At 42.1% G+C, this 16,762-nt stretch overlaps 1 protein-coding gene across 2 annotated transcripts in view; it reads left to right on the forward strand.

The window, feature by feature from the left end:
* Positions 1-16,762, forward strand: part of GATB (glutamyl-tRNA amidotransferase subunit B) — a 94,027-nt gene that overhangs the window by 74,668 nt on the left and 2,597 nt on the right. For both annotated transcript variants that reach the window (XM_028125296.2, XM_028125297.2), the window contains exons 11-12: positions 1,070-1,148; positions 15,625-15,759. In XM_028125296.2, the coding sequence (XP_027981097.1) occupies positions 1,070-1,148; positions 15,625-15,759 (214 nt within the window). The remainder of the gene's footprint in view (positions 1-1,069; positions 1,149-15,624; positions 15,760-16,762) is intronic.

Consider the following 16,762-nt stretch of genomic DNA (forward strand, 5'->3'; position numbering starts at 1 on the left):
TGAACTTGCACTCACTGGGTTTGGAATTCATGGAAACTGGATGGGGGCTCCATGGCAGTTTCCTTTTCATTATCTAAGAGCTTACAAAGAAATTAATTGTGATTGATGAGAACTAAGACATAAACAGAAGGTGTTTTCCCTTGGCGTTAAACATTTCAGAAGCTCTCATTCACACTGATGTGCTATTTATAAGTCCTTCCTATTTTAAAACTAGTCCCCTAATGACCTCAGATAAACAGTGTTTTATTACCCTAGTCACTCTATGTGTTTAAAAGTGCAAAATCACATATTTTTTAAAGAAATGGTGCGTAATTCAGTGTTGTCTTTTCACTGATCTAGGCACTACCCCACACATACACACACACACACACCACTCCTATCCCCGAATGTGAATTAATGACACTTTATGGGTTTGGTTGCTCCTTGGCCTTTCTTTTATCATGGGATCTTGGCAAGTAAGCCACATCCTAAAAGTATGGATATGATGGGTTCTGGACCCTTCTGTTGTGAGTCTGGAGAGAACAGTGTTTGTGCTGATGCCCATAAGGACAGTTAAGGACACGGATGGCAGTCATGGAGAGTTCCCTTAAAGAAAAGCTCTTACAAGTACAGAGAACTTATATTTGCATAAAAACACTCAGAAAAGTAGCTTTGTTAGCTCTTTTGTTTGAAGTAATTCTTAGGCTGATCTTGCAGTTGAAAATATTTAATTACTGGGTTGTTTTGTTTTGGGTTTTTTTTTTCTCTTATCATGGTTCATGAATTTTGCAGCCACTCCTTTTTTTGACTAATTAAACTGAGCAGTTGTCTGTTGCTACAACTTTTGCCAAACAGCCATTATTGTTGAGTAGTAAAATAAAAACAACACTAGTCACCGAAATTTGTTATATCCTAAAATACAAAATAAATAAGTAAAATAGAGCCCAGTTGGCGTATTATTTCCATTCCTGGGTGTGGGTTTAATTATTTAAACCTACAAAATCAAGGGCTTTGCTTCTGAATAACCATAAATGAGTATGCTGACAGTGTGAAATGTAAGTTTATTTTCTCTCCTTTCGGGGGCTGCTAGTCCTGTCACACCTTCTGCGCTGGCTGAGCTCCTCAACCTGCTGGACAGAAAAGCCATCTCTTCATCAGCAGCTAGACAGGTATGTCGACGCTTCCTAAAGCTTCGGACTGCTCTGCTATCCCAGTAAATGTTTTATGCCAAATGCCATCACTAAGTGAACTTCATAATTGAAGTATTCAATGCCTGTAAATGCTGTTTTTATACTGAAGAGGTAGAAACGTTTCATTTAGCAAAAGAAAAAAAAAAAAAAGCCGGTATGTGCGATGTAGGTAATACGCTTCTCATCTTTGCTTAGCCAGGGGGAATAGTTTCTGTTTGGTTTTGCCTGGAATGTTTTCCAAACATTTGTTTATGTGAAAGGCGGGACTGTAGCTTGTGGGGGCTTCAGAGCGTGTGCACTGCCCCTGCGCCCCAGAAGGCCAAGGTCGGGGGCGGCTTCGGCACTGCTCCCTGACCCACTGGTCCCTCTCAGTCCTCTGTAGCTGCCCAGCCAGTCCTAGGGGCTTACTGGTGGTCTTTGTTGCCTCATCGCCCCCTGAAATTCAGTCTTCCAGCAAGGAGGATGAGGTCAGACTGCCTATCACTTAGCAGATAAAATTTTATACATGCGCCCAGTGAATGCAAGCTGCGAAAACCAGCAGCAGCGGCAGCGTGGGCTCAGCTTCATCACCCTCCACCTGACAGTCATAGGTGGCTGAAAGATTCCTGGAATCCAGAAAACTCTCACAGGTAAGTTCCCAGAAAGACAAAGAACACCAAGGCGGCAGCCTGATCTCAACTTTGGATATCGAAGCCATCGATGCTTCAGCCAGAAACTTAATGTGACTTTAATGGTGCCTTTTGCATTTACTATTTATACACATTGGCAGTAGTGGCAGGTACTGAGTGAGGCTTTGGAATAGCAGCTGCTTTGGGCTAATTATAAGGCACTGTGGAGCTCACACCCAGCTCTGTGCAATGAAACTGGAAACAGAACTAATAAAGGTTCTGTCTCCCCGCCACCCAGTGAGGCTGTCAACTGCAGGGACCTTGGCACGTGTAGGAAAGGATTTTGGTTGCTTGGACGTCAGAAGAATACAAATGTTTATGACAGTGCTCGGCAGTAGCAGAAAGATGAGATGGCCTGAGGGTAGAAAAAAAAAACTGTGTATACATAAGAGCAGATGAATTGTAGCATTTGAAATGAAAGAGGGGCAAAAAATTTCCCCTTCTCACTCATCCTGTCCCACCAGACCTGGGGAAGCAGGGAAGGAGAGAAGGAAGAAAGGAGGAAGGGGAAGGGAGGGAGGAAGGAAGGAAGGAAACCTAGTATAGTGAATATGATTTGTTCAATGGGAAGAAATGGAAAATGCTAGAAGATGCTGACAGCTGGTTCAGATACAGATAGGGACACCTTTGGATTCTGTCAACTTCCAGCATGTTTAAAGGAAGCAGGGTGAATCCTGGCTGCTGTGAGGTAATGAAACTAAAAGTCTGATTAGAAAGGTGTTAAACGTATGCTGGCATGAGGGAATCTCCTGTATATATTATTGCCTTGGGAGTTTTCCTTTTTTTATTTTTCTACTTTTTCTGTTTTTAAGAAAATCACTTAACTGATTTTCTGGTGTGAAAAAAAGTATTTGTTCATTATTAAGAATTTAATGCAGAAAAATACAAAGATCTTCAGATTCTACCACCTTGAAATAACTACCATTAATGCTGGGTGAACACCGTTCCAGGTACGCTTCCATGCACATATACCATTATAAGCATAGATTGATGGGATGGGCAGACGTGAGGTTAGAGAAATAAAAACTTTAGAAAGTAAGAAGTTACAGTACTTTTTTTTTTTAGTTTATTTCTTTATGAAGTGGACAGTTCATTGGGTTGGTTTGTTTGTTTTTTAAATTTTATTATGTTATGTTAGTCACCATACATTACATCATTAGTTTTTGATGCAGTGTTCCACGATCCATTGTTTGCGTATAACACCCAGTGCTCCATGCAGAACGTGCCCTCTTTAATACCCATCACCGGGCTAACCCATCCCCCCCACCCCCCTCCCTGACAGTAATTCCAGAACATTCTCATCACATCAGAAAATAAACCATTAGCAGTCACTCCCATTAAAAGGATCATACACCATGATCAAATGGGATTTATTCCAGGGATGCAAGGATGGTTCAACATCCACAAATCAATCAACGTGATACACTACATTAACAAAATGCAGATAAAAATCCTATGATAATCTCAAAAGGTGCAGAAAAACTTTTTGAGAAAACTCAACGTTCATTTATGATAAAGAATCACAACAAAGTAGGTATAGAGGAAACATACTTTAACGTAATAGAGGCCGTATATGACAAGCCCACAGCTAACACACACTACCCCCTTGCCCTAGATTACCACTAATCTTTGTCTCTATGGATTTGCCTGTTCTGAACATTTAATGTAAATGGGCTTGTGTAGCCTTTTTTGTCTGGCTTCTTGTACTTAATATAACTTCACAATCCATCTATGTGGTAGCATGTGGCAGTACTTCATTTCTTTTTAAGGCTAAAGAATATTCCATTGTAAGTATATGTCACATTTTGCCTCTCCGTTCATCAATAAACGGACATTTGAGTTGTTTCTAGTTTTTGGCTCTTAAAAAACATGCTGCTTTGAACATTTGTGTTCAGATGTTTTGATTTGAGTGTATATTTTCAGGTTTCTTGGGTATAGACCTATGAGAATGGAATTTCTGGGTCATATGGTAATCGTACATTGAACATTCTGAGAAGCTGCCTCTTTTCCAAACTGGCTGCACCACTAACATTCCCGCCAACAACACGAGGGTTCGTTTCTCCATATCCTCACCTGCACTTGTCTTGTCTTTTTGATTATAGTCATCCTGATAGGTGTAAAGTGATACCTCACTGTGGACTTGATTTGTATTTCCCTAAGGACTAACTACATTGAGCATCTTTTTATGTCTTTTATAGTATATGCTCTTTAAAAGAAAAATGTTACAATTAATTTTTACTGAACTTAACAAAATAATCCAGGTAGGCCTTGGGTTTGAGAAACCCTGTGAGTCAGAGGGTACTCAAGCAGAGCAGAAAGATTCTCTGCTTCCATTCCTTATTGATGTTTCATTCTGACAGAACTGGAAGCGGTTCCAGTAGTGATTAGATGACCAGGAGATGAGGGGGAAAAGTTGACCAAGTAACTGACTCCTAAGGATGACAGATTGGTAGAAAGAATCATCCTGTCCTTAGAACATTCTGAATGCCAAAGAATCTCCCCCTTTATGTCTAATTTATTATTAACCCATCTCTCCCCCTTACATCGTTGGCCATTATTTCGTCCCTTACACCTTTCACTGCACCTTCCTCACAGGTGTTCAGCGGTGCTTCTGAGATTTACAAACCTCATCCCTTTAAAGGCACCCCAGGGGCAAGGGGAGTTGAGAGGTTGCTACCATGAAGCACCCCTATTTTTCAGAAATGGAAAGAGAAAAGGATTTATCATTATGAGCAGCCTCCTGGTAACCATAAACAAAATCATCTGGGTTCCTGTCACAGGATCCAGTGCTACCTGTCGAAGTGGTGGGTAGCAGCCCCCTCTCCTCCCCTCCCCAAGGAGAGGGCCGTCAGAGTCACAGTTCCCCTGCAGACAGTGTCCCAGGATCCTGAGCCTCTTGTGACTCAGGGGCCCGGGGTGCTGTCCAGACTGCTGGCCAGCGCAGCCCCAGGGGAAACCATGCGGTGTGTCTGTGTCCCCTTTGTGCCTGCCTGAAATAGATGTGGATGATCCACGGTCTCCCAAACCAAGCCAGCTTGGGATTCTGTATGGATGGAAATTGAATTTTAACATGTAGGTGTGCCACTTAACCCATTTCCTCTTGTCTTTGGGGTTTGCTTTAAAGAGAAATCACCAAACCCTTTTAATGTAGAAAATGTTCTATGCCCTGCAGTAAAATGGTTACAAATGATTTAAAGTCGTCTCTCCCTATTAGTGCTTCAGTTCTATGTGCATCTTACTGTGCGCCACTTCTCTTAGGGGCCTGGGTGGTGGTTTGTGCCTTTCTAGAAGAATGACCTTTCCCAGTACTTGCGTTTGAGCAGAGGGGACCACCCCCCCTTTCGGTAACTGTCACAGCCCCCTCCCTGCCTTCTCCCTTGAACAGGCCTTTCCTCCACACTCTGACCCTGGAAACCCCTGGACAGGCGAGGGGCCTGCCTGCTTTCCTTCCATCCTCCCTTCCGGATACTTTAACAATAGTACTAGCTAGAGAAAGTCGGACAGTAGTTGAAAGGGTGTGTGAATTCGGTCCCCAGGGCCCTGAAGGCTGAGCTTCTACCCCGTGTGTCTGAGCCAGCTCCCTGGTCAGTGTGTGATTAGGGGTTCCCGGCTTGCATGACCCCATGCTCTCCGTGGGCATTTAACACAGATGGCCCGCACTACCCTAGGAATCCCTTGTTGCAGAGGTTTGTCTTGGGTGGGCAGCAGCAGGGCCCGGGAGCTGCACGCCTAGCCAGAAACAATAGTACTTGGATAGCACTTCCCAGGGTGGCAATTAAACACAGACACAAACTGAGGATTTACGCTGCAGCACGAGGCTGGCGACCACAGAGGCCATTGTGTTTCCGGCCAGAGGACCCGGGAGGCCTGCAGAGGCTGGCCGCCCCTTCAGCGGCTCCTACCCTGCTGGGCGTCAGCCAGGAGTGCACAGTCTGGGTCTGAAACAGAAATGAGCACAGGATGAGACAACTGGAGTCTACTGCGCCGGCCCAGGGGGCTGGGGCTGGGCTGCGGTGGCCACTTGACTAATGGGGAAGTTAATAATTAGCTGATGTGTTCTAACTGGGCGTAGAGACCACCCCCAGACCCTGGGCTCCCATGTGTTCCTGGAGGCTGCTGAAATGTTTCTCAAGCTTCACTCCTTTGTAACCCCGCCCTACTTTCTCAGGGAGCAGCCAGCTCTCTGCAGTTAGAAGTATCCATCCTAGCATTGTCCTGCTTTTCCTCCTGAATGGTGTGGTTTGGCAGTGATCCCCGGGCTGCCTCATACCACCTCTATTCTGGTGCTTTCTGGCTCAGGCAAATCCAACCAGCATTTGAGCCAGTCGGGTCCCACAGTATTAGGTGCCAGGCAAAGGCTGACCCCCCGGTCCTCCTGCTCAGGTCCGCTCTGTGCTTTCTGCCAAGGTGGCTGTCTCGGGCCAGGAGAAGTGAGGCAGGCCCAGGAGCGACCTCCTGTGTTTGCCAGGAGTGCCTGCTTGCTTCCAGGCCTGGGCCGCAGGGACTGTCCGAGTCGGCTGAGCTTCCCGCCTCGTTTTCCTGTAAAGAGTTGCTGCATAGACTCTTTATAAGCAAGTCCTCGCCGGTGATTTCCATTTTGAGCCAGCAATCTGGATCCCTCTTGAGATTTCCACATTCTCTTCTTGAATGTTGTACATTTCTTATGCCCTTTTTTGGAGACTATGCAGAGGAGCAAAATAAACACTGGTCAAAGTCTGAATACCTACCAGAGGGATCATTTAATTACATTATGATAAATACGCTTGATGGATATTAAATTTTTTTATTACACAAAAGTAGTTCTGTAGTAAGTGAAACAAAAGCAGGTCACAAACTGTCCATATGTTATGATTGCAACTATGTTACAAAACAAAAATATGGGAAGGAAAAACACCAAAATACATTTGTTATCTTGAGGGAATGGGAAATATAGGTAATTTCTTTTTATCATTTCCATGTTTCCTTATTTCCTACAGTGAATATTGACTTTTTTAAGTGAAGTATAGTTGACACATAGTATTAATTTCAGGTGTACAACTTAGTGATTCAACATTTATATACATTATAAAATGATCACCATAACTCTAATTACCATGTGTTACCAAAGTTATTAAAGTATTATTGACTGTACTCACTCTGCTGTACTTTGAATCCCTGTGATTTGTTTTATAGCTGTAAGTTTATACCTCTTAATCCCTTTCATATATTCCCCCCAACCACCATATTCTTCTCTGTATCCATGAGTCAGTTTCTGTTTTGTTTTTAAATTCCACATATAAATGAACTCATATGATATTTTTATTTGACTTATTTCACTTAGTATAATACCCTCTAGGTCCATCTATGTTGTCAAAAGTAGCAAGATTTTATACTTTTTTTATGGCTGAGTAATATTCCTTTGTGTATACACACCACATCTTCATGCGGTCATCTGCCAATAGACACCGCGGTTGCTTCCATATCTTGGCTATTGCAAATGGTGTTGCAATGAACATAGGAGTGGATATATCTTTTCAAATAGGTGTTTTCATTTTCTTTGGATAAATAGCCAGAAGTGGGATTACTGGATCATATGATAATTCTATTTTTTAGTTTTTTAAGGAGCCTGCATACTGTTTCCGACAGCGGCTGCACCAGTTTACATTCCTACCAACCCCGCAAAAGGGTTCCATTTTCTCTGCATCCTTGCCAGCATTTGTTTCCTTGTGTTTTTTATTTTAGCCATTGTAACAGAAGGTGATATCTCATTGTGGTTTTGATTTGCATTTCCCTTAAGATTAGTGATGTTGAGCATCTTTTCATGTGCCATCTGTATATCTTCTTTGGAAAAATATCTACTTGGGTCCTCTGCCCATATTTTTAATTAGATTATTTAGGTTTTGGGGGGGTTGTTTTTTGGGGGGTTTGAGGGGTTTTTTTGGTGTTGAGTTATAGAAATTCTTTATGTATTTTGGTTATTAACCCCTATCAGATATATCACTTGCAAATATCTTCTCCCATTCAGCTGGCTGTCTTTTCATTTTGTTGATGGTGTCCTTCACTGTACAAAAGCTTTTTAGTTTGATGTAGTCCCATTTGTTTATTTTTGCTTTCATGTCCCTTGGCTGAAGAGACAAATCCAAAATAACATGCTAAGACCAGTGTTCAAGATTTTACTGTTTATTTTCTTTTCAGAGTTTTATGGTTTCAGGTCTTATATCTAGGTCTTCAATCAATTTTGAGTTAATTTTTGTGTATGGTTTAAGAAAGCAGTCCAGTTTCATTCTTTTGCATGTAGCTGTCCAGTTTTCCCAACACCACTTATTGAAGAGACTGTCTTCTCTGCATTATATTTATTGCCTCCTCTGTCATAGATTAATTGACTGTATTAGTGTGGGTTTATTTGTGAGCTCTGTATTCTTTTCCATTGACCTAGGTGTCTGTTTTTGTGCCAGTATCATACTGTTTTGATTATTGTAGCTTTGTAGAATAGTTTGAAATCAGGGAATATGACACCTCCAGCTTTATTATTCTTTCTCAAGTTGCTTTGGCTATTCAAGGGTCTTTTGTGGTTCCATACAAATTTAGGATCATTTGTTCTAGTTCTATGAAAAACAACACTGGTATTTTGATGGGGATTGTATTGAATCTACAGATTGCTTTACATAGTATGGACATTTTAAAAATATAAATTATTCCAATCAATGAGCATGGAGTATCATTCCATTTATTTGTGTCATCTTTAGTTCTTTCATCAGTGTCTTATAGTTTTCAGAGTACTGGTCTTTCACCTCCTTGGTTACATTTATTCCTAGGTATGTTTGATATTCTCTTTCTGGTATTTCATTATAAAAACACAACCAGTTTCTATATATTAATTTAGTATCCTGCAACTGAATTTGTTTATTCTAATAGTTTTTTGGTGGAGTCTTTAGGGTCTCCTATATATAGTATCCTGTCATCTACAAATAGTGACAGTTTTACTTCTCCCTACCAATTTGGATGCCTTTATTTCTTTTCTTGTCTGATTGCTAGGACTAAGCTAGGACTTACCGTACTGTGTTGAATAAGATAGTGGCAAGAGTGGGCATCCTTGTCTTGTTCCTGATGTTAGAGGAAAAGCTTTCAGCTTTTACCGTTGAGTATGTTAGCTGTGGGCTTGTCATATACGGCCTCTATTACGTTAAAGTATGTTCCCTCTCTACCTACTTTGTTGTGATTCTTTATCATAAATGAATGTTGAGTTTTCTCAAAAAGTTTTTCTACATCTTTTGAGATTATCATAGGATTTTTATCCACATTTTGTGAATGTAGTGTATCTATGTTAATTGATTTGTGGATGTTGAACCATCCTTGCATCCCTGGAATAAATCCCATTTGATCATGGTGTATGATACTTTTAATGTATTTCTTTTTATTTTTTATTATGTTCAGTTAGCCACTGTATAGCACATCATTAGTTTTTGATGTAATGTTCAGTGATTCATTAGTTGCATGTAACACCTAGTGCTCATCACAACACATGCCCTCCTTAATACCCATCACCGAGCTACCCCATCCTATTTTTAAATTCAATTTGTTAATATTTTGTTGAAGATTTTTACATCTATTGTTGATCATGGACATTGGCCTATGATTTTTTTTTTTTGGTAGTGTCCTCAGTTTTGTCATCAAGGTAATGCTAGTCTTGTACAGTGAATTTGGAAGTCTTTTTTAAATGTTTGGTAGAATTTACCTATGAAGCTGTCTAGGCCTGGACTTTCATTTGTGAGGAAATTTTTTTTTTTTTTTTTTAAGATTTTATCCATCTGTCTGTCAGAGAGAGAGAGAGCACAAACAGGGAAAGCAGCAGGCAACGGGAGAAGCAGACTTCCCACTGAGCGGAGAGCCTGATGTGGGACTCGATCCCATGACCCTGGGTTCATGACTTCAGCCGAAGGCAGGCACATAACCAACTGAGCCACCCAGGCATTTCCATTAGGAAATTTTTGATTACTGATTCAATTTCATTGTTAGTAATTGGTATGTTCAGATTCTCTCTTTCTTCCTAATTCAGTCTTGGAAGATTATGTTTCTAGGAATTGATCCATTCCTTCTAGATTGTTCAGTTTGTTGGCATGTAAGTTTTCATGGTATCTTTTGAATTTCTCTGGTACCAGTTATAACTTGTCTTTCATTTCCAACTTTATTTGGGACCTCTTTTTCTCTTGATGAGTCTGAATAAAAGTGCCAATTTGGCTTATTTTTTCAAAGAGACAGCTCTTGGTTTCATTGATCTTTTCTGTGTGTGTGTGTGTGTGTGTTATTTCTACTCTGATCTTTATTACTGCCTTCCTTCTACTAAGTTTGGGCATTGTTTATTCTCCTTTTTCTAGTTTCTTTAGGTGTAAGGTTAGATTGTTTGAGACTTTTCTTGTTTCTTGAGGGAGGCCTGTATTGCTGTATACTTCCCTCTTAGAACATTTGCTTGTGCTGCATTCCATAGATTCTGGAATGCTTTGTTTCCATTTTCATTCATTTCAAGGTGTTTTTTTTTTTTAATTTTGTCTTTGATTTCTTTGACCCATTGTTTATTCAGTAGCATGTTCATTTTATTTTTTTAATAATTTTTATTGTTATGTTAATCACCATACATTACATCATTAGTTTTTGATGTAGTGTTCCATGATTCATTGTTTGTGCATAACACCCAGTGCTCCACGCAGAATGTGCCCTCTTTAATACCCATCACCAGGCTAACCCATCCCCCCACGCCCCTCCCCTCTAGAACCCTTTGTTTTTCAGAGTCCATCGTCTCTAATGGTTCGTCTCCCCCTCCGACTTACTCCCCTTCATTCTTCCCCTCCTGCTATCTTCTTCTTCTTTCTTTTTTTTCTTAACATATATTGCATTAGTAGCATGTTGTTTAGCCTCCACGTGTTTGTGTGCTTTCCAGTTTTTCTCTTAAAATCAGTATCTAGTTTCACACTGTTGTGGTCAGAAAAGATGCTTGATAACGATTTCAGTCCTCTTAAATTTAGAGACTTGTTTTGTGGCCAGTGTGATCTGTCCTGGAGAATGTTCCGTGCGCACTTGAAAAAAATATGTATTCTGCTGTTTTGAGGTGCTATGCTCTGTGTTTTATCTATTAAGTCCATCTGGTCTAGTGTGTCATTTAAGACCACTGTTTCCTTATTGATTTTCTGTCTGGATGATCTATCCATTGATGTAAGTGAGGTGTTACAGGCCCCTACTATTATACAGTTGAGCCTTGAACGATACAGGTTTGAACTGGACAGGTCTACTTATACATGTATTTTTTTTCAATATATATTAGAAAGGTTTTGTTTTGTAAATACAACTTTTTTCACGTTATCTTTTCATTTTTGTTGTAACACATATAATAGTGTTTGGTATAAAACAATACTGATGTGTAGGTACTGACAGATGATTCTTGTGAACAGACAACATTCACTTACAGTATTGATAAGTACAGTACAGAAATGTATTTCTCCTATGATTTTCTTAACATTTTCTTCTGGTTTATTGAAAGGATACAGTATATAATATATATAACTACAATATATGTGTTAAACAACTGTTTACATTATCAGGCTTCTGGTCTAGAGTAGGCTGTTAGTACTTAAGTTTTGGGGGAGTCAAAAGTTCTATGTGGTTTTTGACTGCACAGCAGATCAGCACCCCTAACTTCCATGTTGGTCAAGGGCCAAATGTATTACTGTTAATTACTCCCTTTATGTTACTCTTCGCTTTACGTATTTAGGCCCTCCTATATTGGGTGCATAGATGGAATTGTTCTACCCTCTTGCTGGATTGATCCTTTTATCATTATGTAGTGCCCTTTGTCTTGTTACAGTCTTTGTCTTAAAAATCTATTTCGTTTGATATAATTACTGGTACCCCAGCTTTCTTTTCATTTCCATTTACATAGAATGGCTTTTTTTATCCCTTTACTTTCAGTGTGTGTGTGTGTCTTTATATCTGAAATGAGTCTCTTCTTGTAAGGCAGCATTTTGGGGTCTTTTTTTTTTTTTTTTTTTTTTTAATCAGTTCAGCCACCCTATGTCTTTTGAATGGAGCATTTAATTCATTTACATTTAAAGTAATTGTTAGGTATGTACTTATTGCTATTTTGTTCATTGTTTTCTGGTTGTTTTTGTAGTTCTCTGTTCCTTTCTTCTCTTGCTCTCTTGTGGTTTGATGACTTTTAGTGTTATGTTTGGATTTCTTTTTCTTTATTTTGCATGTGTCTATTATAGGTCTTTGGTTTATGGTTACTATGAGGTTCTTAATATAATACCCTATGTATATGGCAGCCTATTTTAAGTTGATGGTTAAGTTCAAACACATTCTAAAAGCACTACATTTTTCCTCCCCTTCCCATTATGTTTTTGATGTCATATTTTAAATCTTTTTATTTTGTGTATTCCTTAACTAATTTTTGTAGCTATAGTTGATTTTACTACTTCTGTCTTTTAACCTTCATACTACCTTTACTGTATATCTGCTTTTATCAGAGATATTTTTCTTTCATAATTTTCTTACTTCTGGTTGTGGCCTTTTCTTTCTTACAAAAGTCCCTATAGGGCGCCTGGGTGGCTCAGTCGTTAAGCATCTGCCTTCGGCTCAGGTCTTGATCCCAGGGTCCTGGGATCGAGCCCCGTATCGGGCTCCCTGCTCAGTGGAGAGCCTGCTTCTCCCTCTCCCTCTGCTTGTGCTCTTTCTGTCTGTCAAATAAATAAATAAAATCTTTAAAAAAAAAAAAAAGGCCCTGTCACATTTCTTGTAAGGCTGGTTTAGTGGTGAGGAATTCCTTTAGCTTTTCTTTCTGGGAAACTCTCTCTCTGTCCTTCAATTCTAAATGATAATCTTGCCAGGTAGTAGTCATGGTTGTAGGTTTTTTCCTTTCAGCACTTTGAATATATCGTGCCATTCTCTTCTGGCCTGCAAGATTTCTGTGGAAAAATCAGCGAATAGTCTTACAGGGTTTCCCTTGTACATAACTAGTTGCTTTCCTTTTGCTGCTTTTAAGATTCTCTTTATCTTTTTCTTTTTGCTATTCATCTTGGGTGATTTCCACTACCGTCTTCCAGATGACGATCCATTCTTAATTCTTCTGTGTCCTCTAATTTGCTGCTGATTCCTTCTCCTGTATTTTTTATTTCAGTTACCGTATTCTTCAGCTCTGATTGGTTGTTTTTCCTATTTTCTCTTTGTTGTAGTTCTGTGTTCATCCACTCTTCTCCCAAGTTTGGCAAGCATCTTTATGACTGTTATTTTGAACTCCTTATCAGGTAGATTGCATATCTCCATTTTGTTAAGGTTTTTTTTTTTTTTTTTTTGAGGTTTTGTCTTATTCTTCTGTTTGGAACATATTCATCTGTCTCTTCATTTTGCCTGTCTGTATTTGTTTCTATGTATTAAGCAGATCAGCCACATTTCCCAGTCTTGAAGGAGTGACCTTATGTAGGTATCCTGTGGGGCCCAGAAACGCAGCCTCTCCTGGTCATTAGAACCAAGTGTTCCAGGGGTGTTCCCTCTGTGGATTGCATGCGCTGTTCTGTTGTGCTTGGCCATTAGTGCTGCAGGCATGCTGGTGGGGGCCAGCCAGGTCCACCCACCGCAGCAGTTCAGGAGCCACTTTGGGGGAGTACTGGTCCCTGCTTGGCCCCAGATGTGGTGCACAGGAACTGCTTGGAGGGGTGCCTGCCAGGACAGGCAGGGTAGGTCTGCAGGGGAACATCTGGGTGGATTGAGCAGTGCTAGCAAGGTAGATGGAGAGTGTCAGAAATGGCACCCACCAGTGCTTCCTTTGGCCAAGAAAGTTCCCACAGATCCACATACCTCTGGCACATACCCTAAGATTAGTCAATAAATCTCCTTCGTGTATGGCCCAAGCACTTTCAAACTGCCACCTCTGAGCTGGATGTCAGAGTGAGTTTGTGTGCCCGCCCTTGAAGAGCAGAATCTCTGTTTCCTATAGCCCTCCTGCTCTCCCCGCTGATTTTTAAAAGTAGATTATGGGGACGGGGCTCATCTTCCCAGTGCAGGTCTGCAGGGCAGGGGGGGCCCCATGTGGGGCCTGAACCTTAGGGAGGACCTCGGCATTTGTGGTATCCACCCTGTTTGTGGAGTGCCACACCAGGCATGTGGGTCCTGACTAGACCACATTTCTGCCTCTCCTACCCATCTCAGTGTGGCTTTTTCTTTAGATCTTCAGTTGTGGAAGAGCTGTTCTGCCAATCTTCAGGTGGTCGTCAGCAAGGGTGGTTCTACATGTAGATGTAGTTTTGGTGTGTCCATGGGGGAGACAAGTCCAGGATCTTCTTACTCTGCCATTGTGATCATGTCCCCCTAACATGTATTTACTCATACAATTAGAAACAGTGTTTTAACAGTTTTAAGTCAATTTAAGAAAAACATATCAGGGAAAGAGGTCAAAGAAACTCTTCAGACTTGCTTTTGGCAGCTCTCCGAGTATAATCTGCATTACAGATTGTTCTGTTCTCCATTTCCTATGCTGCTGACACTCCATTAATAAGTTTGTTGAAGGCAGGGAAAGTTCTTATCTGCTTTTGTGGCCCTCTCCCTCAGTGCCTTACCTCTTTTCTGGCTGAATAAATCGTTGCAAAAGTGACTGGAGGCATACATATTCAGTATTTTTCTAAGAGCAACGACAGGTTTTCCATAAGCAGCCAGGGCTGTGCAGTGTAGCCAGACGGGTGCCCTGCAGGGGACTCCTGGGAGGGCCCACCAAAGACCTCTCTTGGCCACGGTCACTGTGGGTATTCGGACAGCTGAGCTGAAGGGGCACTGTTGCAGCCATGATAAATATCTGTGGTTTGTTTCCATCCAGACTGGGGAAAACTTCGAGCTCTACTGGGATTCCAGGCATCTTCCCCTTCCTTTGTTTTGCTGTATGTGCTAATTTTTGACAAGCTCTCTTTTTCTGGGAGGAATGGCTCCTGGCTGGCCTGTTTTCAGCCAGAATGTTCACAAGGAACATTCAGTGCTCGGTACTGACTGCAGGCAGAGATGAAGGAGGCGCCACAGGAGACTAACAGAGGAACCCAACACCCCCCTACCCTTCCAGCTTACACTAGAAAAACAAGAGGAATGAGGAAAACTACCCTAGGAAATGCCTTCTTTAAAAATGTATTCCTTTTCCCCCTACTTTGGTAAGTTTGGGAATTTGTTATTGCTATTTTTTTTTTTAAGTAGAAAAATACACCATTAATTTAATTATTCCAGCCAGATTTGGGCCTAGCTCCACCAGTAGGGAATAAACGTGGCATGGCAGAGGCCCCTGTGGACTATGATTTATGTTTTTAGTTATTTTCCATTTTGTAGCTTCATTACGGGGCCACTTTCTTGCCCCCCAAACGTCCTGATTCCCAGCAGGTGGACTGTGTTTGGACGTCAATGGCAGGGCAGCGGCTACCGCGCCACCCGCTCCTTCAGCAGAGGAGCACCTCAATTAATTTATTCGGTGGACAGGAGACAGAGCTGCCCCTGGCTGTCCGGCTCGTGGCAGCAGGGGCTGTGAGTCATCGTCATCTGGCACCGCCGCCAGCCCCTCTGCCGTGGGGTTTGAGTCAGCGAGCGGGAAGGTGCCCGGTGTGTCTACACACCCTCTAGAGCGCCTTCGTCCCAGGTGCTTCAGGAGACGGGCACCCCATGGGCTAGAGCCACACAGCTGGGACCTCACCGGATCTGCTGTCCCCCGCCCCAGCTCTACTTGTCCTGGCCCGGGCAAGCGGAGCAAGTATTCACTTCTCCGTCTCTCTCCCCCCTTCCCCTGGCCTGAGGTGTTTGAGGAATTGTGGCGGAGTAAAGGGAAGACTCCATCGCAGATTGTTTCAGAAAAGAAGCTTGAACTGATGCAGGATCAAGAGGCACTGGAACGGGTCTGCCACACCGTGATGGAGGGGCATCCTCAAGTGGTAATTATCACCTGCAGGGAGAAGAGGGGCCTCATGTGCAGCCGGGGCAAGGGTCCACCCTCCTGGCCAGCACAGGGCTGGCACCGGCCTGAGGACTCAGCCGAGAGCCTCTCCACTGCTCCCCCTCGCAGCCCAGAGGCACCTCCTAATAAGGAAGTCCCTAATAAATTGTGTCCACTTTTAGCTAAGGTCAAGAGCTGAAATTAGGTGAATATTAGAAGAATACAGCTTTTCCTACAAGGAATATTCACCCCCGGGGTTTAATCTCATGGAGTTGGGTTTTCAGGGGTGTTGATCAAGCTCACTAGATCCAAGTTGTGACCTCCCAGCATGATGCACTTTGAATCTGTTACCGCTAGCTCTGCTTTATAAGGAGACCTCTCACTAATAAACCAGCAGGCATGACTGCAGAAAGGGAAGAAAGATACGCAGACACTTTAGCTCCCTGCCTTTAAGAGGCGGGAAGAAAGGCAGAAAGGGAAATTATTCGTAAATTATGGAGAAAATCCTTGACAGGAGCATAGCTGAAAACCAAGTCATTTTGTGTTCTGAGCATAGAACAAAATAGAAAAGCTAAAATGAGTACCATCCCTCCCTCCCCAAGTCCAATCATACCGTCTAGAGATTTTTTAGTGGGTAAAAAATTGCTAGCATCTCTTTCAGAATAATACCCGTCCACCCATCGGCTTGCGGGAGACACTAACAGCTCTGAAAAGAGCTCTCGATAAGGAAAATGAGCTTGCGCTGGATCTCGGCAATCTCCATTTCCCTGCCTCATCTGTAGTGACTGATAAAGACACACTTTCCATTTTGGACTCGTTCTGCGGCACCGAGTGCAGATACCCACAGATGTCATTACCCATCAAGATGCTGCAGAGCGGGAGGTCGGGGTGGGTGGCCCTGACAGTCCGTGGCTATTTGACAGGAATCCAGAGGCTCTTGCTTTTGTTGTCCCCATCTTGCGCACCACAGCGCACTCCCCAACTCAAAATGCTCCCAGAGA

This window comes from Eumetopias jubatus, unplaced genomic scaffold, assembly GCF_037043125.1.
Source record: "Eumetopias jubatus isolate StellerSeaLion01/CBP00866 unplaced genomic scaffold, mEumJub1_p1.0 scaffold_2, whole genome shotgun sequence".
In the NCBI taxonomy this organism is placed as follows: Eukaryota; Metazoa; Chordata; class Mammalia; order Carnivora; family Otariidae; genus Eumetopias; species Eumetopias jubatus.